The sequence below is a fragment of the Lathamus discolor genome, chromosome 2 (genome assembly GCF_037157495.1).
Source record: "Lathamus discolor isolate bLatDis1 chromosome 2, bLatDis1.hap1, whole genome shotgun sequence".
NCBI lineage: Eukaryota > Metazoa > Chordata > Aves > Psittaciformes > Psittacidae > Lathamus > Lathamus discolor.
Window position 1 is genome coordinate 156,496,333 of NC_088885.1, and position 26,990 is coordinate 156,523,322.

The 26,990-nt window shown below is 40.3% G+C and overlaps 1 protein-coding gene across 5 annotated transcripts in view; it reads right to left on the minus strand.

The window, feature by feature from the left end:
• Positions 1-26,990, minus strand: part of PTK2 (protein tyrosine kinase 2) — a 202,758-nt gene that overhangs the window by 31,433 nt on the left and 144,335 nt on the right. For all 5 annotated transcript variants that reach the window (XR_010610301.1, XM_065669026.1, XM_065669025.1 and 2 more), the window contains 7 exons: positions 13,586-13,642; positions 11,049-11,146; positions 9,472-9,556; positions 5,875-5,975; positions 4,023-4,138; positions 1,668-1,768; positions 666-755 (listed from right to left, as the gene is read on the minus strand). Coding sequence is in view for 4 of the 5 variants with exons in the window: in XM_065669026.1 (XP_065525098.1) it covers positions 666-755; positions 1,668-1,768; positions 4,023-4,138; positions 5,875-5,975; positions 9,472-9,556; positions 11,049-11,146; positions 13,586-13,642 (648 nt within the window). In the remaining variant the exon portion in view is untranslated. The remainder of the gene's footprint in view (positions 1-665; positions 756-1,667; positions 1,769-4,022; positions 4,139-5,874; positions 5,976-9,471; positions 9,557-11,048; positions 11,147-13,585; positions 13,643-26,990) is intronic.

Genomic DNA, 26,990 nt, shown 5'->3' on the forward strand with positions numbered 1-26,990 from the left:
TCTTACTTGGCTGCCCTGCTCTTAATTCAAGTCTCCTCATCTTTGTCCCTTTACACAGCCTATCTCCGTTCTGTCTGTCCGGACCATCAGTCTCAACCAGTTGGAGCACAGGTGATCAGATGTATTAAAAAGCTTGCACAGTCAGAAAAAAAATCAAAGCTTCAGGATATTCCCATTTACCCTGATTTTTACTCAGCTTCTGGTCCTATTTTGTAAGCTAGTAGGAGCTATTAAGCAGGAATCTAGCATTAAAGATCTGGGAACAGGCAGGCTGATCTATGCTTTAAGCAAGGAAGAAGGGATAATCACCATGGAAGTGAAAATATAAAACAGAAACAGTACAGAACAATGGGGTAACAAAAAGAAATCAGAGGGAAAAACAACAGTGAAACACTCATGTCCATTATGGCCATGATCTAATTTCCTTGTACCTTCATTTCTGTCAGCTTCTTACAAGAGGTAAAAAGGCACATGAAACTTTACGCTTACTGAGTAGAAAAAGGAAAGAAAAACACAGAGCTGGAAAATGTGTTGGAAGAAACTGGATTTTTGGAAGGTATGGTAAAACCAGTGCCAAGTATCTGGAAATGATTCATTGACAGCAGTTAAAATGAAACAGCAAACTTCAACAGGACACTTAGAAAGCCCCACCGGTGTGCACTTACCAAACATCCACACATCGCTAGCTGAGGTAAACCGTCGGAAGTTGATTGACTCTGGAGCCATCCATTTGATAGGTAATTTTCCTTTGGAAGCTGCAGGGAAGGCAAGACAAGGCAGGCTGTTATTCCTAACAGATATTGTTCCCAGTGCAATAATTCATAGGCAAACCCCATCTCCAATGACGCACTTCAGCTACCAGATTTTGGACAAGAGATTTCTGCACTCTCTGACCTGCTGGTAGTCCTTGATCTAGGGAGAAGAGCAGCCTAAATATTCAGACTGAGTTCCTTCAAGCTTTAACTTAGTTCTTATTTCAACATGCAGCTACTGCAGTTAAGGTGCTGGCATCAAATCTGAAACCATCACAATATCTCATTGAGGGAACAGGTGTTTTAAAATGACTCATGAAGGGCAGGTTGTTTGGCCTGTATCAAATGACAAAGAAGCAACAAAACCGAAAATACACCCCAAACCTCCCAACGAAGCCCTCAACAATAAACCAGAAAAGCATTCCCCCTCTTAGCAACTAAACCAATACAGAGCTCACAATGATACAAGAGAAATGAAATGAGGACACGCACGGAACTGTAAGAGGACAGATAAAGGATTTTTTATGACCGAAACTAGAAATGAATTCAAGATTAGATTTATGAATACATGGTTTCATAATATACACCATACTATACACCTCAAAGAGGCTTCAAATGAGGATAACCTTCTAAAACTCATGAAGAAAGTACTGAAAGCTTAACCTTGAAAGTGGACTCTTACCTACACATGAATTTCCTACTTTTGCAACTTAATCAGACTTTGCGATTCTTCTTAAGCATGTATTTAGGACTTTACTGTCATCTAGCAAATTGTTGACTAGCTTCCCTTTCTATACAAATACAGCAGCTACACCAAGAAAATCTGGTTATTCCCTTTTGACAACAACCTCAGTATTGTGAGAAACAATTGTGTTCCAACCGCCTGGAATAGAAGGGTCCAGAGCGTCAACTTACCTTTATAGTAAGTACTGTCTTCCATGTATCTGGATAAGCCAAAGTCACCTAATTTCACACAGTCAGTGGCAGATACCAGCACATTTCTAGCAGCAATATCCCTGCCAAACAGAGGAGACATTATTTCTAGTCGTTTAAAACACAAAGTGGTGAAATATCATTTTAAACACTAAAACCTGGAAGTATCAAACTCCTTTGAGAGGAGCTTATGATTTTTCTATTCATGGATTGGGTGCACATCTACAGGAAAAGACTACAACATCCTTGCCTACTGATCCTGAGAAGCCTGCAGAAATGCTGCAGTACATCTGATCCATATAAGTAGTAACTATAACCATCAGTGTCAACCTCAGAAGTTCTATTCTTCATCTATTTAAATATCAAAAGAGAACAATTCTTGACAATTGGAATTGATGGACAGCAGAAAATTTGCCTCCTGACCTTGCAAAGCTAAGGACTTGGTTTAAGATCTCAATGCAGTAAGAGGCTTGCAAATATGAGGCTCAGTTTTTAGTGATGCCACAGGGATTATGAAGACAGGCACATTCCCAGGTGAGACGACCTGCCTTGCATGTGTCTGTTAAGTCTGGATTTCAGCAGGCTTGACTAAATCTTGACAGCTCTAGCTGTGAGCAGTGAAGGAAGTACAGCCAGCTGAGCACTGGAACTTCCTCCCATTTCAGTGTGCCATGAACAAGCTGTATTTTGGAAATTTATTGCTGACATTAAAATAAACAGCTTAGGCTGGAAAAGATCTTTAAGAGTCCATCTTTAAGTCCTACCATTAACCCAGCACTGCCAGGTCCACCATGAAACCATGTCCCTAAGCACCACATCCACACAACTTTCTAATACCTCCAGGGAGGATGTCTTCACCACTGCCCTGGTCATCCTGTTCCAAGACCCCTGCCCAACTTGGTGCCATCTGCAAACTGACTGAGGGTGCACTTGATCCCCTCATCCACATCACTGATAAAGACATTAAACAGAACTGGCCCCAGTTCTGAGCCCTGGGGAACACCAGTTGTGACTGGGAACCAACTGGATTTAACTCCATTCACCGCCACTCTTTGGGCTCAGCCATCCAGCCAGCTTTTTACCCAGTGAAGAGTACACCCATGAGCAGCCAGTTGAAATCCAAGTATCAATAATAACCTAAGGGTCTCTTATTTACAGTGTTTTAATATATATATCTATATATACATACCTAATATGCATGTGCTTGTACGTATATATATGTACAATATATACATCTACAAACTTTGAATGTAAGTATTTAAACACAAAGCAAACGCTTAAGTTCAAAATGAAACAGTTCATGATATCTGGAGCGCTGTGAACTTTTAACTGCACACAGCGAGAGGTTAAAGCCAGCCTCTTCTCCCTAGCAAGCTCATGTTCAAAGTCAAGGGAATAAAATTCCTAGAAGGAAATTGAGGTTCAATTTTTAGTTAAGCGAGTTCTTGTATTTGACAAGTATTTTGTTTTCCCTGTCCTTTACTCAGGGAACCAGATGCCCCCTTTTTGCTTTTCTGTATTGGGAAGGTTACAGCTGACTCACAAAGCAACAAGTCAGCTCAAATGTGTTCTAATACCCAATCCCATCCCCAAGTCACTCCAGGAGTGGGCCAGCAGGTGTCACTCTTGAAAAGGGTGTGATTTTGGTGGCAGCATCTGAAAGAATGGCATTCTAACATGGAGACTGCCATAAACCAGGTTAAATGGATTTTATGGGTTTCCAAGTAATGCTGCTGCACATTTATCAGATGTCAAGGAAAAGAAACATAAAAGGAAGGCGTTAAAGAATCTTAACTATGTGTTGTGTTTGTCTTCACTTGAACAAGTATATCAGATAGCCAGAATGCTGCCAGTCAAAATCCAGTATCTTGGACACCATGTATTCCTAGAATCATAGTCATAGAATAGTTACGGTTGGAAAGGACCTTGAGATCATCCAGTTCCAACCCCCCCTCCTTGGGCAGGGACACCTCACGCTAAACCATGTCACCCAAGGCTCTCTCCAACCTGGCCTTAAACACGGCCAGGGATGGAGCATTCTCAACTTTCCTGGGCAACCCATTCCAGTGCCTCACCACCCTCACAGTAAAGAACTTCTTCCTTATATCCAATCTAAACTTCCCCTGTTTAAGTTTGAACCCATCACCCCTTGTCCTGTCACTACAGTCCCTAAGAGTCCCTCCCCAGCATCCTCATAAGCCCCCTTCAGGTACTTGAAGGCTGCTATGAGGTCTCCATGCAGCCTTCTCTTCTCCAGGCTGAACAGCCCCAGTTGTATTCCCTAAAATCTCAATCAGTTCCATTCAAAAATACACACATACCCGTATCAAATCTTACCTATGTACAAATCTTTTGCTCTCTAAGTAGGCAAGTGCTGTGCTAAGCTGGTAAGCGTAGAGTATCAGAGAGGCCAGATCCAAGCTGTATTTTCTTACTTGCAAAAACGATCTCAACTTTTTGCACAAAGAAGGAAGAAACAGAAAGAAATTAGGACAAAAAACCCCACGACTCTGAACAAGGCATATCTCAAACTTTCACGTTTACATGAGCACCAGTGGCAATGCCTTCCCTTGAGACTGGATGAGAAAACAAAATCCCTTGGCATGAAGGAACTGACTCTGGGTGAAACTCAAGCAGATTCTTCTACGTGAAAACTGTCAGCCAAACCAAACAACATCATTGTACACTGTTTTCAGGCTCCTTTTGAAGAGCAAAATGCTGCTGCTGCTCTTCCAGAGAGTAAAGCACTGCTGGGCCTTTTATGCACTCTTTCCTTGGGAACTGTGCATGTTTCTGGCCGAAATGATTTCAGACCAGACAAGTACATGGCCAATCTGAACACTGATTCATAGAACCATAGAATAGTTAGGGTTGGAAAGGAACTTCAGATCATCCAGTTCCAACCCCCTGCCATGGGCAGGGACAGCTCACACTAAACCATGGCACCCAAGGCTCTGTCCAACCTGGCCTTAAACACTGCCAGGGATGGAGCATTCGCAGCTTCCTTGGGCAACGCAGTGATTCGACCAATATTCTTTTGGAAGCATTAATTTTAATGTACATTTGCTTAAACAACTGGATTTAGCTCAGAGATAGCCAATATCAATGCAGAATATTTATCAGCTGTATTCCCAGTATAAGGCAGACAGGACCTAATGGAAGTGGCATTAGAATCTATAAATTAAAACAAGGCTTTGAAAAGTGATTTGGTCACTGGAAAGGAAATTTATGATTTCTTGAAAGGAAATGACTTCACAACAAGTTTTTCTGCCCAGATTGGTTTTTTTTTTTTGGACAACATGCTGCAGTCTGATAACTGCACTGACCAATGTACAATGCAGTAAGAAATGTCACTTCAGCTCATGTTTTCAGAAACACGTGGCTCAAAGAAAACAAAACAGGTATCAAAACTGAGATCCAGTCTTTGTTTAAGCCATTCATCCAAAAGACATAATAATTATAGAATCACAGAATGGTTTGGGTTGGAAAGGACCTTAAGATCATCCAGTTCCAACCCCCTGCCATGGGCAGGGACACCTCACACTAGACCAGGTCACCCAAGGCACCGTCCAACCTGACCTTGAGCACTGCCAGGGATGGAGCATTTACCACTTCTTTGGGCAACCCATTCCAGTACCTCACCACCCTTACAGTAAAGAACTTCCTCCTTGTATCTAACCTGAACTTCCCCTGTTTCAGTTTAAACTCATTGCTCCTTGTCCTATCACTATCTTGTCTCAGGCCTCTGATGCAGAAATTGTACAGAAAAAAAAAACCCAGCAAGAAATTCAGTGTTCCAAGGGAAAAAACATTGTTACTCAGGAAGAATAAAGGATGTAGCACAATTGCACTTCTAGAAGGTATGTTTAAAAATGCTGTTTAAACGATACTGCATTATCATAATCTTGACACAGGTCATGCTCTTACTCTGGAAGAGCAACTGAATTCTCTGAAAACCATGACTACATCACTTTGGTATGAGCTGATGCGGTTCCCTCAGTGGAGGAGTTAGGTCAAATGCTGCCACTCCTGCTTCTCAGTCTGTAACTCTCTGTAACTCTACAAACAAGTAGGATACCATGTTTGAGGAAGTGATTTTGTGTTAGTGCTGTGAAGTGATCCTCTCAGTCTTTGGTAAAAGTATCTGTGAGCTAAAAGAAGACTAAAGTTGCATAAGGACTTTTCATACCTCTCCAAGCGTACAGAGCTCCATGATTATCCACACTGGGTTTTCTGTAATAACTCCAATGAGTTTCACAATGTGAGGATGATCAAACTGACGCATTGTTACTAAAGGGAAAAGAAACAAGTTGGTGTGTTACAGAAACCTTTCTTGCTTCCTTAAATAATCAGTTAAGAAGTTTTTAGTATACCACCAGAAAATACAACCACAGTTCCGCAAAACGGCTACAAGCAGCAACATCTGGTCTGTGGGCAGTAGAAAACACTGTCTGCTTTAGCAGTACTGTTCTCCTGCTGTGGAAGGGGCAAGTCAAGTTAGGCTCTAGTTCTGCCCTGCTATTATATCCAGTGTATGATCAATTAACCTGTGCTCTTCTACTGAATCATACAACAGAACATAGAATAGTTTGGGTTGGAAAGGACCTTAACATTATCCAGTTCCAACCCCCCTGCCATGAGCAGGGACACCTCACACTAAACCATCCCACCCAAGGCTCTGTCCAACCTGGCCTCGAACACCACCAGGGATGGAGCATTCACAACCTCCCTGGGCAACCCATTCCAGTGCTTCACCACCCTAACAGGAAAGAATTTCCTCCTTAGATCCAATCTAAACTTCCCCTGTTTAAGTTTTAACCCATTACCCCTTGTCCTATCACTACAGTCCCTAATGAAGAGTCCCTCCCCAGCATCCTTATAGGTCCTTCAAAGCTCATCTAGTCCAACCCTCTGCCATGAGCAGGGACATTGTCAACTAGATCAGGTGGCCTAGATCCACATCCAGCCTGGCCCTGAATGTCTCCAGGGATGGTGCATCCACCACATATCTGAGCAACCTGTGCCAGTAATTTTACCACCCTCACTGTAAAGAATTTCTTCCTTGTGCCCTTTATAAACATCCTTAATTTAATCTTGAGGTAGGACCTCTGTTACATTTACAGCTCGTAGTATCAACAGAAATACATAATTGGAAAGTCTGCTTCAGTTCACCTAAAACTAGGCAAGAACAGAAAATCTTTTGGCTTTCAATTAACCACAAGCTAAAACCTTCATGTGCTTCTGGATTCTTATTCCAATGAGCTCTGAATTCTACTTCTGTACACTGGTACACAGCAGTTGCATAAGCAACACATCTTGTGACACCAAAAATCCCAAGAAAAATCCTTTGACAATGCTGTTTGTAAGACCTAATGCTATAAAAATTTATAACATTTTCCTGCAAGGAAACTTACATGGATAAACTTGACATATTCTTTAAAATATTAATGGCTTATGAATAATGCAGAAAAAACCCACAGTAAAACAAACATCCCTATCAATGGCATAGCTTAATGCATTAATAAAAAGGAATAAATAATGTGAAATGTCAAACAGGCAGTAACAACTGCTGAAATACTACACAGAATGGAAGCTAGATTCCTAAATCGTTCAATTCCCCTCTTCCCCTTTGAAGTAAATGGAGTTTGAGGGAAGGAAGCTATTTCTGACACCTCAGAAAAAGTACGCATTGCTAAACTAGTTCATATGAACCTAAAGTTAGTTTAAAATCTCAGTAAATAAAATATATATTCCAAAGATTCTAATTATTTAGGACTCTCTTGTGCCAAATTCAATCTGCTTTATAATGCTTTATAACATGGAAGTGTTGCTTTATTGATGTAAAAATGAAGCAGAAATAGAGTTTTAACTATCAAAGCAATGGAAAGGCAAATAACACAAATAGTTTAATATCATATTGTTTTGCCAGTTCTAAACATGAAACACTCCATTGTTGCAAAGTACTTCCTTGAAATGAATTCAATCAATGTTAGCTAACAAACACATTCAGAAAGGCAGTCATATCATTGTGCCATCTAGTTTCTAGAGGAAAGAGGAATGAACCACTTGTAGAAAGGAGCAGTTTACCAAAAAGCCAGTGGAACATCCATAAAGATCTCCCCAAACCAGGTGGATTGTATTTTAGCATATACAAATGCATTAATAGTCATACACTGCTACACAAAAGCAGAGAGGATTGAAAAGACAGGTAATGCATGTAAAAACATCTTTCATCTACTGTTCATTCTGAGGTATTCCTCTTTGCAAGAATCAATACTACATCTTTACAGCATTGCAAACTTCACCACAAGCAAACAACAAAAACCCCAAAATAATATTTTAATATTAAAGTATTAGGAAATAAATTTCTTAATTCAGTGAAATAACAAAATCTGCCTCTCCAGATAATGGGATTTGAGCCTTTTGAGGAGTACTCTTAAGAATAAGGAGGAAGCATCCTTTTGAGAGGTTGCAGTATGAACACAAACAAGAGGAAGGTAACAGAGGGGAATTAGAATTAGAAAACAAGAAGTGGCAAAACTATTTAATCAGAATTGAAAAGCCCCATTTATCTGTCTACTACGTTGCCATTTCCTAATCTGTCAAGCTCAAAGCATAATAAGGAGCGTTCAATGAGCAATTATTTTCTACATTGTGAAGAGGCAGCAGCCTACCTTTGGCTGCTGAGTTATTACTATAAGCAATAGTATTTACTTTTCCACCAGCTAGAAACATAATGGGAAAAATTATAGTAATTTAAAGAAAAATCTGACATCCAAAAATAAGAAGCTGTCAGGTAGGAACACAGATTTTCTGAACAATTAGGAAAACATCCTGGAACAAAGGAATAGCGAATAGAAGTATATTGTAATATCTGGCCATAATCAAATAATTTATGGATATAATACAATCATAGAATGGTTTGGGTTGGAAAGGACCTTAAGATCATTCAGTTCCAACCCCCCTGCCATGGGCAGGGACACCTCACACTAAACCATCCCACCCAAGGCTCTGTCCAACCTGGCCTTGAGCACCGCCAGGGAGGGAGCATTCACAACTTCCCTGGGCAAACCCTTTCAGCGCCTTACCACTCTCACAGTAAAGAACTTCTTCCTTATATCCAATCTAAAATAGTTTTACGAGCTTTATAGAAAAACAACAGCAGAAGATAATAGGCAAGAATTAAGACCTGAATTTGTATCTTAATTTGCTTACAAGACCAAACAGTAGAGAAAACAGTAACTACAACACTTAGAGAAGTTTTCAGTTAGCATTTATTGCCACAAAAAGCCTCTCTCCATGTATGACATTTATCACTGGGGGAACGCAGTATTTGTGGGCAATGATTTGGAAAATGGGTTTATTCTATCATAATTTTTAATTCTGAATTTTCAAAACTCTTTCAAACTCTTATAACAACTTTAGCAACTTTGTTAGCAAAGCCAACCACCTGACCTGCGGAAGTCACACACTGGGAAAGGTGCTATGTGAATTCATTGAGGAGAAAGAAGAAAACGGGAAGATCAGAGCTCTAATATTCCCAAACTGGTTCTAAAGCCTTACAGGAGTCAGACATCACTGTTCAAGTCAGAAAATCAAAGAACCCCATGTAATTGTATACATGGGCAAAGCAAGGCTGTATTGCACATACTGCAGGAGAGGAAAAGCTCATGCTATGTAGTACTGAAAGACTTATGTCAGTAGCAGAAGTTTCTGGCAGAGATACCGTGGTCTTTGCAATGGCCAGTTCTAGCAGCTACCCCAGAAGAAGTATTTTAATACTCACAGGCTTCTTGTAAGAACTTTTCTCTAACGCTGTCTGAGGTGCAGTTTTTACATGTTTTGATTGCAACGGCCATGGCCGGATTCTCCTGAAAGACATGATTGAGAAACATGTGAAATAAACCCCACAACATACAGCCCTCAAAAATCCTAAACTGTTTAGAGAAAGGTACTACTAAGGAAAACAGTTAAGAAATTACATTTTCAAGGCTTTAGTGTTAAATTATTATTATAAACAAGACAGCCACTGTGCAACATTTAAATCTAATGTGCCTGGAATCAGTGAATGGTTTGGGTTGGAAGGGACCTTAAATCTCTTCTAGTCCCAACCCCTGCCACAGGCAGGGACACCTTCCACTAGAGCAGCTTGCTCCAAGCCCCTGTGTCCAACCTGGCCTTGAACACTGCCAGGGATGGGGCAGCCACAGCTTCTCTGGGCACTCTGTGCCAGTGCCTCAGCATCTTAACAGGGAAGAATTTCTTCCTTACTAAAGAACTTCCTTAGTAAAGGCTTTCTTTTTTTAATAAGTTTTAAACTATGTTAAATTATCCAAAACTTATGACAAAAGAAGGGAGTTTAGCTGAATAGTATTATTGAGGATGGTAAACTCTTGATGATATTTCGCAAAAGCAGAGAAAGAAGTAGATATATGCCTAAAACCCACGCTTTGCTTATGCCACCAAGCAACCTGAAAAGCCAAATAAAAGACTTTTTGTGGCTCTTGCAGAGCAAAGACTGACTGATTCTGAAGTCAAACTACAAAGGAAAGTAAACCAAAGATTTTATGTATTAGCTTCAAAATCAGTCACATCAAAGGCTTAAACCCAAGTTAAACAGAGCACATGTATTCACAATCAGGAACAGATTTTGCCATCTGATCGTTTACCCTCTGAACACTTTAAAATGAATGCCTTGAGGCAGCGCAAAGGAGGACTCCCAGCTCAGGCAGCACCTTTCATCTTCTCTTGCTCTGGTGTGTTTTTCAGATACCCTTTTCCATGAGTTACACACAGCCCAGAGAAGCTGCAAAACGTTTTCTTCTGGATTAGGTGTCTAAGTCATGCTTTGCATAGAGAGGTTGGACCAGATGATCCTCGATGTCACTTCTAACCTGGGATTCTGTGATGTGGCATCAAATGCCAAAGCTAAACCCAAGCCAGACTCAGCACTGAATGTTCAATACAGGATTATGGCCAAAGGGACACATGCTCAGGCACACTCAAAATGAAGATGGGAGTGTAAGCTTAGGGTTAAAATGAATGACTTCCAGTTCTGATTGAGCCAGTGACTTTAGTACAGTGCTGAATAATTTACTTGGCTCTTGTGGTCCTTTTCCCTATCTATAAAAAATGGGACTACAGGAGCAGAGAAATTACTCTGCAGCTAGTTTTCTACTTATCTGAAGCATGGGAAATACTCTTATATGCTGATTATTCCGAAAAAATAAATGACAAAATCAGTTTTCATTTGTTCTGGAAGACTCAGACCGAGGCATCTGAGGAAGACATTTAGTTTTTACGTTATTTTTTAACTAGAAAGGTTTTACAGTGGTTGCTCTTTATTCCAGAAAGGAGGCTTACCGGGCTCATGTAAACTCCTTGGTGTACATCTCCAAACTGTCCTTCACCAATGCAGCGCCCCAGCTCAATTCTCTCCCTTTGAATTTCATAATCTCTGGCTATAAGAATATAATGCACTTCAAATATTAAATTTCTGATGCAGGGCAAAGAAATAACCCACAAGACACAAAACTCAAAGTCAGGCACTCCAAAGGCTCACATATGAATTACTAAGATTAAGAGTTGCTGCACACCAACCTATACAAATGCTGTATACACAGTGGAAACCTCTTAAACAAATGTTTGAAAGCAATGAGGCAGGAATTGTGAAATCTAATTTGCTAAATGAACTACTATGCATTATTTATTTCAATGCAATAGAGGTAATTGAACCCTTCTTAATTATAGCTAGTAAAAGACAAAGAGGACAGCCTAGGGCAACAGCAGTGATACTAAATACAGTCTTAGCACACATGGCTTGAGATGTTTAAGAGAACTCCACTATGTGGTATTTTAGATCTTGGAACCATCAAATGAGCCCAGAGAATTTTTAAAGAGGTAACTGCAAGAAAAAATAGAGAAACAAGAGCATGGCAAATAAAGATCGAATGAAAGAGCAGAATTTTGAGCACATTACACTGCTATCAGTGTGTAATTAAAGTAAAACTGATGCATTTGGTGGATTTAAGCAATTTTGTTAACTTTGTGGTTTAACAGACTGAGAACATTAATGATAAAAATGGCTCGGTGCTTCAGCAAAACACTGAATCAATTGCAATTGAATTACTTCAGTTGCAACTTCATTTCTAGCAGACATGGAAAACTAGGTCAGGACTGGCAGAAAAGCACATACAGGATATGTTTTCACCTCTCCTCATAGTAGTCAGAGACAAAAACCACAACCAACCAGCTTAGAACTTTGTGACTGATAATTTGGCTTCATTAACACCAAAGATATAACGTCATCTAGAGCTGGATAACAAATAAATGCCCTTTTCACTTCTTTTTTTTAAGTACTGCATTTTCCTCTTTAAAATCCCAAAGCTAACTGGTTTAACTATAAATCATGTTTATTAAATGAAAGTGAAGAGTAAACTTAAAAATCCACATCATTCCAAATTGCAAGCATACAGGGATGGGTAAAGGGGCTCCTGTTACCTTCATCTATTCCATAGCTTTCTGCAGTGCAATTAAGAGAAAAATCAAACGCTTACTTAAATACAGCTTCTCGCAATCAAGACAAGGACAGACATTTTTTAACAGTATTAGTTTTAAATGAAGAAACATCCAGATGCAATTTTAAGTTTACATTAGCAGAAGTCACAGGTCTTGTGGTCATCACTGACTCAGGCCTTTGAGAGCTGAACACTTGAGTCCACTTCAATCCAGCAAAGCACTTAATGCATTTCACTTCAACAGCCCATCTCGTGGGTTTTGAACTGAAGGCACACTGAAGTGTTCAGCATCACCCAGGGCTGGGCCCACAAGTAATTCCTTCCATGAGGATTCAAATGAAAAGAGTAAGAAAAACCCACCCAAGCCCACACACAGTTAACATGTTAACAAAAAACAAAGGATATCATTTAATACAATACTTTTTGATCTTGCAATTACTTTAGTAGAACCATGTAGTGACTTACTGCAAGACATTCAAAACACATTGCTTATTTCTGGAAAACATATATCCTTGCTTTTCAAATCTTTATGTTCAAATATATATGTTTTTTAAAACATATATCCTTGCTTTTCAAGTATTTTCCACAGTAGTGGAAACGATGCTGCAAACACTGACGTGATCATGAAACATTCCTTCCACATGGTGAACTCTAGAAAACCCCTCAGACACCCATGGCTCTTCCGCTGAACAGGGTACCGGTTTAGCACCATCCTTCCCTGTTAACGAAGCAAACCCAGCGTTTCTGAGGGTCTGGGTATCAAGGGATTGTCTACTCCTAGAGCAATCCTTCGTTGCCCAAACGTAAGTGCATTTTCACATATACAACTTTGAAACCACAATACTACATTGAATGAGGTAGCCGTGACAGTTTTGAGTTGATGTAATTCAAATATGCCACAAGACAAAGTCCTTGTGGTGGCTAAAGCCTCATTTTTGTGGCTACAAAGATGAAGACAGAAGAACTTTCATCTTTCATCTTTAACACGTGGTACAGTTGGCTTTCCTCTACCACGGAGCAGCAAGTCTGTCACAGAGCAAGGGTGAGAGATGCTTAGACAGCAACGCGCAGAAGCTCTCTAAATCGTTTGCTCTTACCCCAGAAACCTCATCCATTCTTTTTTTAAGTGTTTTGTTTGCCATCACAATCAAAAAATCTACATTTTGAGACACAAAAGTCACCGACAACAGCAAACCAGAAGTTGGTTTTCTTTGCTTCAAAACCTGAACTTGAAAAACACCAAATCTGTGAGCTTTCAAAACATCATAAGGAATATTTTCTTTACACACATATTTACTTAAGGCTGAAATAATAAGATTCAGTCCCTGCTAAAGCAAAGAAGCTTTTGGATAGGGAAGTTCCCAAGGGAAGCACCATACTTACTTGACGGCATTGTATAAGTATCTTCTTCATCTATAATCTCTGCATAGTCATCTGTCTCTGTAAAGGGAGGAATTGGAAGAGTTTCGGGAAAAGCAGATGAAAACACCTCCAGAACAAAATTTGCCATTTATTAACAGGTCACAACCCCCAATTTAATGCTGCTGGGACGCATTTACAATAGCATGAATAAAACCGGCTCATGCATAATTTATGGTATGATAATGACCTCGGTGCCAATTATACAACATCACATCGATGCATTCAGCAAGGAATAAAAGGAAGAGGCATTTGTACTCAAAAAAGTTCAAGTTTGCAACTGAAAACCATCTCAACTTTGACTTCAAATCTTTATAAAAGCAAATTCCATTGCAGGAAGGACAAAACATTATTAATGGATTAAATTGCTTTACCTTCGTTCAGTAAAGTGTGACTCATAGTTTGCTAGGATTATTATGCCAAACAGGCAGAACAGACAGTAAAGATGTTCCAGGGCAGCATCTACCTCCTGGCAGTGTGGAGAGTTATTTTCCACAGAGACTTTTAGAACCTGAAGATCTTTCAAATCACACTCTCGCCTTACACCCATTTCTCCTGCATTAGCCTCAATTGTTGCTGTTTAGTGGAAATTCATCACCGGTTCTGTCATCAAGAATCAACATCTCCTGGACGCTGTTTAAGAACAACCAGTTCCCAAAACTGGTAGAAAAACAACAGTGTATTTCTTCTTCTGTTTAAAACTTAATCTGTTCTCAAAATGGTTTCAAATGGTGTCAAGTCACTTCAGAAAGTCCTTCTGCTCTAAAGAACTTGCAGGGTGTACAGGTCGTTTCCTAATGGTCAGCTAAATCCCTCTGCAGGTTAGAAAACTGAAAGAGTGAGATAATTTTTCACGCCAAAGCTGACAAATTCTACTCGCAAACTTCAAATGCATGAAGAGGCTCCCAAAATTGATTGATTTCCAATCCAACATGCGGTTTCTGTGGCTGGTTTCAGGTGACCAGATATTGGGCCACCTCTCACACACATGATTTACTCCCCTTTTTTCCCCATCTGCCCTGGAGCATATGTATATCCCTACACCTCCCTGGTGTCATTTCTAAAGGTATGGTTTCCGAATGGTGAATGGGACAAAGCCACAGTGAGAGTGGAAAGAAGGATGGGATGATCCTTTTTGCAGCAGCCCTCAGGTCAAGCAACTTAAGCTCTGAAACCAGAGCAAGGCTCATCAATATTACACACGTACATAAACAAGAGGCTTAATTTTCTGATTAACTGAATATTCCACTATTAGGAAGCTACAGGTTGCCTCTAACCTCTGACGTTCAACACTTCAGTGAGTAAATGCAGTTTTATGACCCCTACTTCTTACTACTTAAATAAAATGAAAGCTATTTTTCTTTCCGACTCCCGTAGGAATTTACCATGTCTTGTACAAACAGAACCAGGAAATTCTATGGAAACTCTATGCTGTTTAAATTGTTGATAGGAAATTTCTATTTAGGACACAGCAAAGCAGTCACCTAAGGAAAACCCAATTAAATATGAAGACAGTGCACGATTCTAAACAGGCAGTAAAGTCCATTAATCTCTTCTTTGGTTTTCCCCTCCCTACATTATAAAGTGATGGTTTTGTAGAAAACAAACCCCAGTTTGATCTAAACCCCAAGCATCTGCTTGAAAGAAACCATCAGTGTGACACCAACGTGATGGGGATATATCACTCAGCTTCTTTGCCATATTACGGTAAGATGCTTTTAACTTCAAAGTGTGGTATATCTCAATGATTGTTACACACTGGTACTTAAGGCTACCAGAAAGTTCTTAATTTGTGTAAAAAAAATGGACTGAACAATATCATAAACATATTTGAGAAGAATTTAAAGTCTGGAAACTAGAACTGGTGCCACACTGGTCTTTAAAATACCCAGAGCATTTGTCACTGTAGGTTATGGACCAGTGCTTACAAAACGTGATAAATGGCTTGCTTTGCTCACCTCTCTGTCTTAAATGAATTAAGCCATAATAAATCCATTATCAGAACACCACACGGTTTTGATACACTGCCCCAAACCACCCTGAAACTAAAAAGGTCTTCAGTAGCCTTAATTAAATGTATGTAATTAACTAAACAAATATTTCTTGTTATGTGTTTAAGAGAGGAATCTATAGGAAGAATTCAGAAAATAATTCCTATACATGCCTGGCATTGCTTCTGGGAATTAGAGGAAAATTCATCAAGGCATTAACAGTGATGTGCTCAAAGTGTTCTGCACCACAGATAACTGACCTCCCTCAAATGTGGACTTCACCCCACTATTAGTCATATACTACTGAGGCTATTACCAAGTCTGTTAAGATATTCCAGAACCTAAGTGAAGCCTAAAGCAAAACTCAGCTAGGCAAAGCTCTCCAGGCTGCTTTAACAAGAAGAAGGTGTTAAAGCAGTCTCAAGAGCTAAATACAACAAAGCAGGGATTTCAGGTGATAGCTTATCTTCAAGATCCTTAATCAGTCTAGAAAAGCTAAGACTTAAAAACAGGGCTCATAGATGCTGCTTTCTTGCACATTGTATAACCAGCATTGAGCCTTTTCACTTGTTGGTCAAGCCCAGATTCTTCTAGATGGAAAACCAAATAGGTGGCTTTTGGACAGAGCTGGTGGTAGAGGTAAATGAGCCAACTTGAGCTTTACTAAACCTGAGTGTATTTATTAAACAGTAGAAAAAACATCCTTGGATATTAAATCCATAACAGCTAATCCATGATCTTTACCCCGTGCTTTGAATTTCCCTTTTTACATGATTTTTTCCCATTTATCAGAGCCTGTAATTTATAGAAGAGAAGCACCAATAAAAAGCTATGTGGGGGTAGTATCTGCAATACAATTTCTGTATTTGTGACAGAAAAAATGTCCTTTGAGGTTTTAATGTTTAAGAAAACCGGGGTACTATTAACTTTGATTTAAACACGAAGGAAAGGAGATGAACAGTTATACACCCCCTTTACATTTTACTGAAAGGCCACAAGATGTTATCTCTATTTGTTATCACCTTTCTTTGCATACTGCTTTTTATGACCTTTTAATACCTCCTACTTCTAAGACTAAAGATACACACACTAGCAGGAGTAGCAGTTTTTTTCCAACATCAGATGGAATCCTTGGGAAAAATAGCTAAAAATCTCCTTAAAAACCCCCATAAATGAAACTCAGCTTGTTCCCAGAGGACAGCAAGTCAGTATTTTCTAGAAATAAAGACTTAGAGAGTCTGGAAAAGTTGAATCTTTTGTAATAATGTTCAAAGTTTTGAAGAAAAACATTAAAATGTCTTTAAAATTAGCAGTTTGATAAGCTAAAGCCTGATTAATGTATTCAACCTACATTAATCTATCTTGTACATCTTCTTTGTATGCAAAGAGTAGTAGCGGAGTACACAGCACTTGGATGCTACCATGTCTTTAAAGTATCACTTAGTAGATTCATCTCTTATGTGTTACACCCATTAATCTCCTTCACTAAAACCTATCTGTGATAAAATCAAACTGAATGGACACTCTTGCAAACCTCTAAACCTCCTCTGCAACATGCCAGAAGTCTCATTGCAAACACATGCAGTACCCCAGCCCTGGGTGTCTGAAATAAGCTTTTCCTTTTCCCATTCCAGTTGAGCAGCAAGTGTTAGTTGCACAGCCTGTACAATACAATATCTATTGGCTAATGTCCAAAGCAGACTGCTTTTTAATATGAAAAGCTGTATAAAAGTCATTACTGAAATGTGCATTAAGTGGTTTATGGATATAAGAGTTGCATATTGCACGTTAGTAACACACAGACTAGAAAACATATTACCGTCCCCACTAATTTCATCTGCAGATCCAGGTGGCATGCAAGGAGAGAGAAAAACAGAGGGGGAGAGAGAGGGGACAGAGAAGGGGGAGGGGAAAATATACTATTAAATTCATGAGTAATCCAAAAGTATTCAGACTGTAGTTATCTTATATACCTGACTCAAGAGAAACCAGAAAAGTAGCAGAATTTAAGACTTCTCACCTAAAACCCAAGGGACAAAGATACGTTCTAAGAAGCTTGTATGATGCAACAGAGTTAATGACTTTCAAACATAAATTTACACACAAATTTGGGAGTGGAACTAGTTATTTTAAAGCATTGTTAAAAAACACCAAGTTCTGGGTTTATGCAATACTTCACTACAAAACAGATCTACAGCCAGATGAGTCAGATCAATTTGACTTTGCACGTACACTCATGGCTTTGGGTAAGTAGAGTTGGTGTTGACTCTTTCAAAGGAAACACACTCCTGTGCTATCACGAAGACATGGGTAAGAAATGGAGCCAACTAAGTATTAGTAATACAGAGCATACTGCAATCATAAAAAGCTGAAATTTAAACAGTGGCAAACGAAGCAACTCTACTGGGAAGATGTTCAAACGAGCACCATATCCCGCATGTACTGTAGCGGCCCATCAATCCCCACAGCACAAGCTGATGCACTTCAGACATTACTTATAAATGACAGGAAAATGCACATTAATGTTGTGAAAGTGATGCACTTATCACTCCAATTCTTCTTCCCCCTAACAAAGCCAAACTGGTCCAGAGCAAGTGGTGAACCAGTATGCAGCCAAAAGCCATATTCAATATTTAACTCAAAATGATCTCAGCTGATGCTTATTGTTGCTATTCTATTTCATTCATAAGCATGCTGTATCAGGGGTCCAAGAATGAAGTCAAATTCTATTAAGAAAAAATCCATGGTAGATGCTGCTGCATAGCTATACAAGAGAAATTATTGATATGTTTGTTGTTGTAGCATATGATGCTTAAACACAAGCCCCCCCCATAAAAATGGGGACCAGCAAACTTGTCACACTGCATGAAAATCCAATTCAATAGGAGGTAAGGGAACAGAAAGGTAATGAAATTATTCTTGGAACTCTGTTTACCTGAGGCTAAAGTAGTTTAAAAACAGTAACTGAGTTAGTATATTCAGCTTTTGGGTTAATAAGGCAGCCTATACAAAGAGCAGTGCAGTACCCTTAGGCGGCGACTCATGGGAACAGAAGACGAAAGGGAGAAAGCGTCTAGCTTTCTTTACTTTATGCTGACAGTGATTGACTCCTTTACACAGAGGCAAGAAAAGGAAAGAGAAAAACAGAAACAAATTATTTGGAAATAAAAGAAAAGAGACTGGAGAGAACATCTACAATGAACGAACATAAAGGTAAAGGTTTATATTACAATTCCGTATACGCAAATGGATATCCCAATGTTGTTGAAACTCTAAAGCACGTCTGGTGTTTTCCCTCAAATTACTTTCTACAGCAAAGTTATTCTTAAACGTAATTTCTTATCTATTAAAAAGTCAGCTTTTGCCAGCTATATCCACCATCCACTGACAATGCAAAGAATACTGTCTAGCCCAGAAGTGTAATTCGCTATTGCAAGCTCCCCATCTCAGTTCTGCCGAACTGTGCTATAGCCAAGTTCTGATTTAGTGGCAGTCACCAGACTTCAACATGGATGTATTGACTCTCTGGACCCTTAATCTAACACAAAACAAGCATTTCACATGGCAGGGTTACATAGGACAAGGAAAACCACAGTTGCTCTGTCCCACTGAAATACAACACTGACACATTTTATGGCCTGAAGTCTGACACTGGAGATCTATCCCCAGTGCAGACCTGTCATGCCAATTGCTATTGCAGCTCTCCAAGGACCTCTGAGTGACAACCCCTAGATACTGGCCTCACTGCCCCCTTTCCTAGTCACCCCACTGCATTTAATTAGCAAAGTACTTATCAGAAAGAGAGAGATTTTTGAGTGGGAGAAAATACAAAGAAGCCCCAGCTGATTTCACAAGGTGAGAAAAGAGGACACTGATGGACACTAAGCACCTGAGAATAGCTGCTCCTTTTATTTCCCTTGTTATCTGTTTGCTCCTCTCTCCTTTCCTCCTTTTCTCTCTCTCCTCTATCTCAGGAAATGTGAGAGGGGCTTTAAAAAGGCAATCAACTAAAAACCTGCATCTTGTGCCTGGGAGTCCTCCACAGTCACAACTCGGGTCCAGCCACCCTGGGTTAATGCAGGCTGGAGGTCCAGGTACTAGTAGAGAAGCCCGCAGGCACAGCACACTCATTGGTGGTGGGGGGACTGGTGGAAGTGGGGAAAAAGAGAATTAACTTTAGATAACTTCACATTTTTCATAGATGCTGGAAACCTATGAACCATCAAAGCAGCCCATACTGGCACAAAGCACCATCTTTTACACAGCTCTGCAGATTTTGAGGGATAATGTGCAGATCTTTTGGAGGTATGTATATTGTGTTCAATCACTGTCCAGTGTGGAGGCTGCATGTTGAACGTCACGCATGCAAATCTAACAAGTGAGAGACTTCTGTGTACAACCCATTCTTTGCTAACGTGGCGATTTAAACCCCAAGTTGGAACAGGTGGGTGAGACTGATCACTGTATCCTACGCAACAAAAATTCCCACTGGAAAAGCTGCTGGGGCTATTAAACAGACAAATCATGCGCGATTTGGGGAAATGTCATGGAAAATGACTGAACATTAATCAGATTTAAAGCTAAAAGAGGTGCAAGTTGAGGGCAAAATTATGGAGTAGTTGGAATATCAATATTTCCATGTAAACTACATTAATGCAATCCTAGGGACTCACCTTCCTAACATCACACAGCAATTTTCAGTGCTGCTTCATTCTAACACAAACCTGAGGTAACTTTCATCAAAAGCTTCAGAGGATGAAAGAAAAGACAAGAATACCACAGCTATTTTAAGAGACTGCTGAAAAGGTACTGAAAGGAGAATAAAGGAATCCAATACTCTGCTGAAACAGAAGAACAGGTATAGAGTCACTGGAAGCAATGCAAGCTGTCTAAAAGGGAAGAGATGTTTCAACTCTTGACCTGTCTGCTCAGGCTACAAAGCTAATTTAAGCTTGAAATACTCTTCACTCTTCCACTGACACATGGGTAGCAGAAGCTGACTGAAACCTGACTAACCTATGTCATATGAAGGGCACATGGCGATGACAAAGGTGGTTTTAATTGATCATGTACATGCCCGACGACGCTCAGTGCAACTCATCTTCTGCATTCAACCTTTGCCTTTATGATTTATTGGCTAAAGTCTGGTCAACTCTTCTGCCACACTAAGACTGCTTTGTCTTAAATGTCCAAATCTTTCAGTAGAGATGCACAAGATTGATTTAGGTGAAGAGCTAACTTTAAGTCAAAAAACCCAAGAAGTTACAAAACTTTGCCAGGAGCTCAGAGACTACCTGCTTGAAATGAATACTACTTAAAGGATTTCCACCATTGCACACTGGCTTCCAGACAGGATATCACTGGTGTCTACTTAAATGCCCATAAACCTCACAAATGCTGCTGAAAGCTGGGCTGTATTTATTTATTTCCTCTTCTTAATACAAAGTATTCACTACAATCACTGTGGAAAATAAAAGCAAAATCACTGTTACGCAACAGACTGTCTAGGAAAGGAAGCGGCCAGGCCAGAGGGTAGTTCCTACTGGAGCACCCAGTTGGGATTGCGTGAGTAGATAACCAATACTGAAAGGCTGAGACTGACAGTGTCCCATTCTACTTTAATCACACACGCCTGAACTGCTCTTAGGAAAACCCTGGAAAAATCTGTACAACAGGGGAAGTTTAGATTGGATATAAGGAAGAAGTTCTTTACTGTGAGGGTGGTGAGGCACTGGAATGGGTTGCCCAGGGAAGTTGTGAATGCTCCATCCCTGGTGGTGTTCAAGGCCAGGTTGAACAGAGCCTTGGGTGACATGGTTTAGTGTGAGGTGTCCCTGCCCATGGCAGGGGGGTTGGAACTGGATAATCTTAAGGTCCTTTCCAATCCAAACCGTTCTGTGATTCTATGATTCTATGAAACGAATCTATTTGTTTTCAAGCTTTTGAAATTAAATGAGCACCAAGTGGTGTATGTTTAGACATAAACCAACAACCCCCCAAACCTGTTACTGCATGGAACATTTCTTTAGTCATACCACAGCGCTATTGCTGGCAGAGCAAAAGTGTCTGCTCAACTCAAATGAATGGATCACAAAGGAGGAGTGTAGGAGGACAGAACTCTTTAACAAACAGCACAGATGGATGAAATCAAAGCAGTAACTTCCTGAGCACTGTATGGAGGAGATGTGTTTAGACTGTCACCACAGTTCATTCTGGTGGTCTTACGCTTGACAAGAAGCGTTTTAGTCAGTCTAATATACAGAAAGATAACACCACCAGACTATTCAACTGTGAGGGAGTCTGAATTACAGTGATTTATTAGCATTAAGGGTATTTTAGCTATATGATCTTATTAATCAGTGGAACAGCTGGATGAGTTAAGATGCAAGGAACTCCCTTTGTGAACTTGGAAGCTAATGACTTCCTCAAGGTTTGTACAACCACTCTGTAGTAAAACTTAGGCTTGAACATCTCCCAGTCCCAAGCTCAAGTACACAGTCATAAGCACTCGAGGTACAATTCTTTCTCTTAAAACTTTACTTACACTTTGCAGCATTGTCTTTTTGGAGTGATTGGATACAATGAACATGAAAGAAAACCCCAGCTTTACAACCTCAAGCAAAGAACACCTTTTCCCCTACCAACTAATTCAAACGAAACCAGGAAATACAAGTCCTACACAAGGAACTCTTTCAGAGCTGGGCACAGGAAAGGCCTTCATTTTGAGCTCAGGAACCACGGAACAGAGCATGCACTGTGCTTTTCAAGGAGTAGTGGTTCACAAAAATGGTACTTGTCTTTCCATCCTTGCTCACAGCTTTGCTTGTTTTTAGCCCACATCACTCACCCATGAACTCAGGTCCTTTCTTAGGCCAACATCTCCTTCATTAAGAACGTCTTAAAGAGTTGTAATACTGAAATTAGTACGGATTGCCCAGAAAAGCTGTGGCTGGCCCATCCCTGGCAGTGCTCAAGGCCAGGTTGGACACAGGGGCTCAGAGCAACCTGCTCTAGTGGAAGGTGTCCCTGCCCATGGCAGGGGTTGGAGCTGGATGAGCTTTAAGGTCCCTTCCAACCCAACCATTCTGTGATTCTATGAAATCAGGTGAACAGATTTACTGCTTCTCCTCTCCTCTTTGTTGCATTTTGACATCTGGCTCCTGCTACATTTCAGTCTGTTCTAGGTAACCGGCTGAAAGTCTCTCTCACAGAAGAACTAAACCATAGGATTTTCCTCCGCAGGCTAAAATCTCACTTAAATCAGGCTGCTCTTGTTCAACAGAGGGATTTTTTTCATTCAAATTGAAATTTCAGCTACTTGGTACAACTCAATTGGCAACTACTTCAAACAGAATCTGCTCAGCGCCTTAGAGAAGAACTCTCATGACGCGTCACTGCCACGACCAGGAGTTAACCACAAGATGTGCCGAGGGAGGTTGTGAGTGCTCCATCCCTGGCGGTGTTCAAGGCCAGGCTGGATGAAGCCTTGGGTGGGATGGTTTAGTGTGAGGTGTCCCTGCCCATGGCAGGGGGGCTGGAACTGGATGATCTTGAGGTCCTTTCCAACCCTAACTATTCTATGATTCTATGTGATTTAAGTGCAATGATATTATTCTGTAAATCCATGATTCTGAGGCAGAACCTGGAAGCTTGCTGAGAAGCCCCTCTTTCAGGATGCTAAAATCCTTCAGTTCCTATAAGGAAGCTCTCTCCAAGAGATCTGATTTCTTCTTCACAGGGCATGTTACTGGATATATCTAAACCCTGGGATGCAGTCATAATATCTTAAGAGTCCCTATAAGCAAACACATTCTTTTTTTCCCTCTTTAGAGAAGCAATGGCATTACTATGCATTCTAATACTGCACCAGCATTATTAGAAACGTCTGCCGTCATACCACAAGGCACTTGAGCTACACCCCTCCTGATGTCAAAATGATATTTGTGTTAGTAACAGGGAACAAACAAACTTCTCTTTAAGAGACCTATTTCGCTATTAAAGGTGTGTGTCCCGGGGTTTATTACTTACAAGACTTAAACTGTCTGCTTTATCTCAAACAGTGACTATCTTTTTAATCACCTTTTTATTTCCTACACTAAACAAGCACATACTGAAGCTGCTTTGAACCAGAACAGCTTAATCTTCTCCTTACTGTCATGCCCACTCTACTTGGCTCTTGTTCCCACTGTCAGGCCACAGGTGGAATACTGTGTTCAATTTTGTTCCCCGCTATACAAAAAAGATGTGGACAGGGTTCAGAAAAGGGCCACAGAAATGGGCCAAGGACCGGGAAGCTGTGTGAGGAAAGGCTGAGAGAGCTGGTCTTGTTCAGCCTGGAGAAGAGAAGGCTCAGGGAAGACCTTATCACCATGTTCCAGCACTCAAAGGGTGGCTATGAAGAAGACTGAGCCTCCCTTTTTACAAGGAGGCACATGGAAAAGACGAGGGGTGATGGGCACAAGTTATTCCTGGGGAGATTCCGACTGGACACAAGAGGGAAATTTTTCCCAGTGAGAATAATTGCCATTGGAATAATCTCCCCAGGGAAGTGGTGGACCCCCCAACACTGGACACTTTTAAGTCACCTGGACAGGGTATTGGGCCATGTAATCTAGGCCATGCTTTGCCTAGAAAGGTTGGCCCAGATGATCCTTGAGGTCCCTTCCAAACTGGGATTCTATGATTGATTCTTTCCAGTTACAGCTCCCTCCCCACAAACACCTAATCCTATTGAGCAGTACCTGACTATCCAAATGCCACGAGTGGCTGCTTAGAACCACAGAATCATTTAGGTTGGAAAAGGCCATTAAGATCCTTGAGTCCAACCGTGAACCTAACACTGCCAAGAACCCTGCAGTGCCAAGACTTGTTCAATCCTCTGCTTGTTCAATACTGGCTGAAACGAATGGGCCTGAAATGTCATATTCTCTAGCACTGAATGCAAAGTAACATAGAGCTACGAGTAAAGAAACTCATTTTCACAGAATTCTCTAGTGCAAAGGAGGCAAATCATATTTATTCCTCCTAGTTGTATTCATATAAGCAAGCATAGGGCAGAAGAAACCAAAGATCTCCGTGTCACAGTTTATGTTAAAAGGGAGCAAGCAAACTACAGCTTTACTGGTTTTAGTTCATGAAGAACTTCTTACAGTCTATAGCTGACTGGGTAAAATACTAGTTTTGGAAGCACATCTATCAGTAAATATATGCATCCCTTTATTAATTTAGGGTAAGGTTTGCTCTTTCAAAACAAACTGCTGGCCAAAACAAGCTCCTGTAGACTAGAGAAGAGCATTTTAATATGGGGAGTTCAAGCAAAACAGCAGGAAATCTACTCCATAAAATCACATTAAAACTGACATGCTGCTTCTTACACATCTGATGTACTATTTGCACAGAGCAAATAGTTTGGCCTTACTGTTTCCTGACTGTATGCTCTTGGCTAAGAACAAAGAATTCCTTCTTACTGTAGAGAGAGAAGTTGAGGGAGAAGAAGGTAAAAGTTGGAACTATCTCTTTGAGGGATAAAATTATCACTGTTCTTTAAAAAAGGAGGAAAATGTGGTAGGCACCTTACTCGCACACAGTGAAAGACAATGCCCGCTGCAAGGAACATGGAATTTGAAGAAGCAATGCAGAGAAGTATCATCAGAAGAAACAGAAACAAAAGCATGTAAAATAAGAGGCATGTGGTGAAACCTGGTTCAGTGACACACAGCCTGGCTCCCAGGTCTAGCAATCTGCTGCTCTGGACTCCTGAAACCAACTTCACACCATTCACTAAGTTTGAAAAGGCCTTTGTTGAGAGGGAAAAAACAAGTAAGAAAATTAACCCCCTTCCATCTTTGTATGGTTTGGAATATTGAAACACTTGGAAAGAACAAGTTTTCCCTTCACTAGAGCAGAAATATTTCAAGGTAGGTTAATAACCATTTCAAAAAGACACACAAGGAGTCTTTCAGTAACAGGATCATTTTCAACCCTACACAACTTCAGACAAATACTTTCAGACCACCAAATCATGTTCCACGCTGGGTTTTTGCTACTGGTCGTTCCCCCACCTTCTGGTGGGGAATTCACTTCCCTTGCAATTAAGGGTGTAAGTACTATAAATACATCTGACTGCTTAATTTTCCTGCTGAATGCCTGTCTCAGCTTTTGCTCTTTAGCTTTAGCATCAGGAGAGGTCTAAATAAAGGGAAGCAATCTCAGGCAAAACTACAGGCAGAATTAATTCATGATTTCAACTATCACAGGCATGAAGGATGTTACAGCTGTCATTCAGTTATAAAAGCTCATTTTATTTGAAGCCCTTCCCTCTAAGTCACTTAAATGTCACCAGAGAAAAGCTCTTATTCTGCAAACCAAGATAGCATCACCCACAGCTGGCTCTGCACTGGATGCTGTCACTCTGCTGACCTGCAGCTCTTGGGTTAAGCGAACATAATGTACATCTGTTGCCTCCGTTGTTCCATACTGATGGATCCAGTTACATGTGACAACAGGAGTGACACTTCTTCCTGTCTACATCAAGTAATACTTCAGTTATAGCAAGTTGATTCCTTTGGGGACACTCAAGAGATTCTTGTGATGAGGCAAAAACCTCATCACGCAACTTCATCTCCACAATCTGTGGTTTAAATGTGATATACTGACATCATGTCACGCTGCATTTCAAATCATGTTGGGGGCAAAACCCCTCAACAACAAAACAAGTATGTCTGTGTTTTATGTACCCTTATTATAATAAAAGAAGAACAAACCCTTAAGACTGAATAATAGATGCAATGGCTTGAATCATTCCAGTATTTTGTCAGTGTTTCCAGTGGTTTGTAACATGGTATAAGAAACAAGCACAATGATTTCATTGTGGATGGATATATAACCTTATTACAAGAAGAAAACTGGTTTTGATTTTGGTATTGCAAAGAAAGAGGGCATTTTCTGATTTAACCTTCTTGCTTTGTTTATGGCATTAGGAGCCAGCTTTGTGCCTTAAAGCTTCCTTGCCATTCACATGAGCAACGAGTTCATCTCCAGCACTGCTACTTTTGTGGTGCTACAGCAAAGCTCTCATTTGCCCATCATTCACCTTTATTTGACACCCTAAAAGCCAGAGTTAAGTGGTATTACAACTAACTTCCCTATGTTCATGCCAAATCACTGCTTTATAGAGTAGAGAAGTGAGTTTGTGCTCAGAGACACAAGAGTACTTCAGATGTAACACATTAAGCAAAAGATACCTACATTTGCAAAGTCAAAGTGACAGCAGTAAAGGATCATGAAGTAAGCAGTTATCTCTGCTTTTAATAGTAAAAGTGTATCAGCATTCCTAGAAAAATCCAAAGATTAGAAAAACCTGAGGTGGCAGAGGAGTA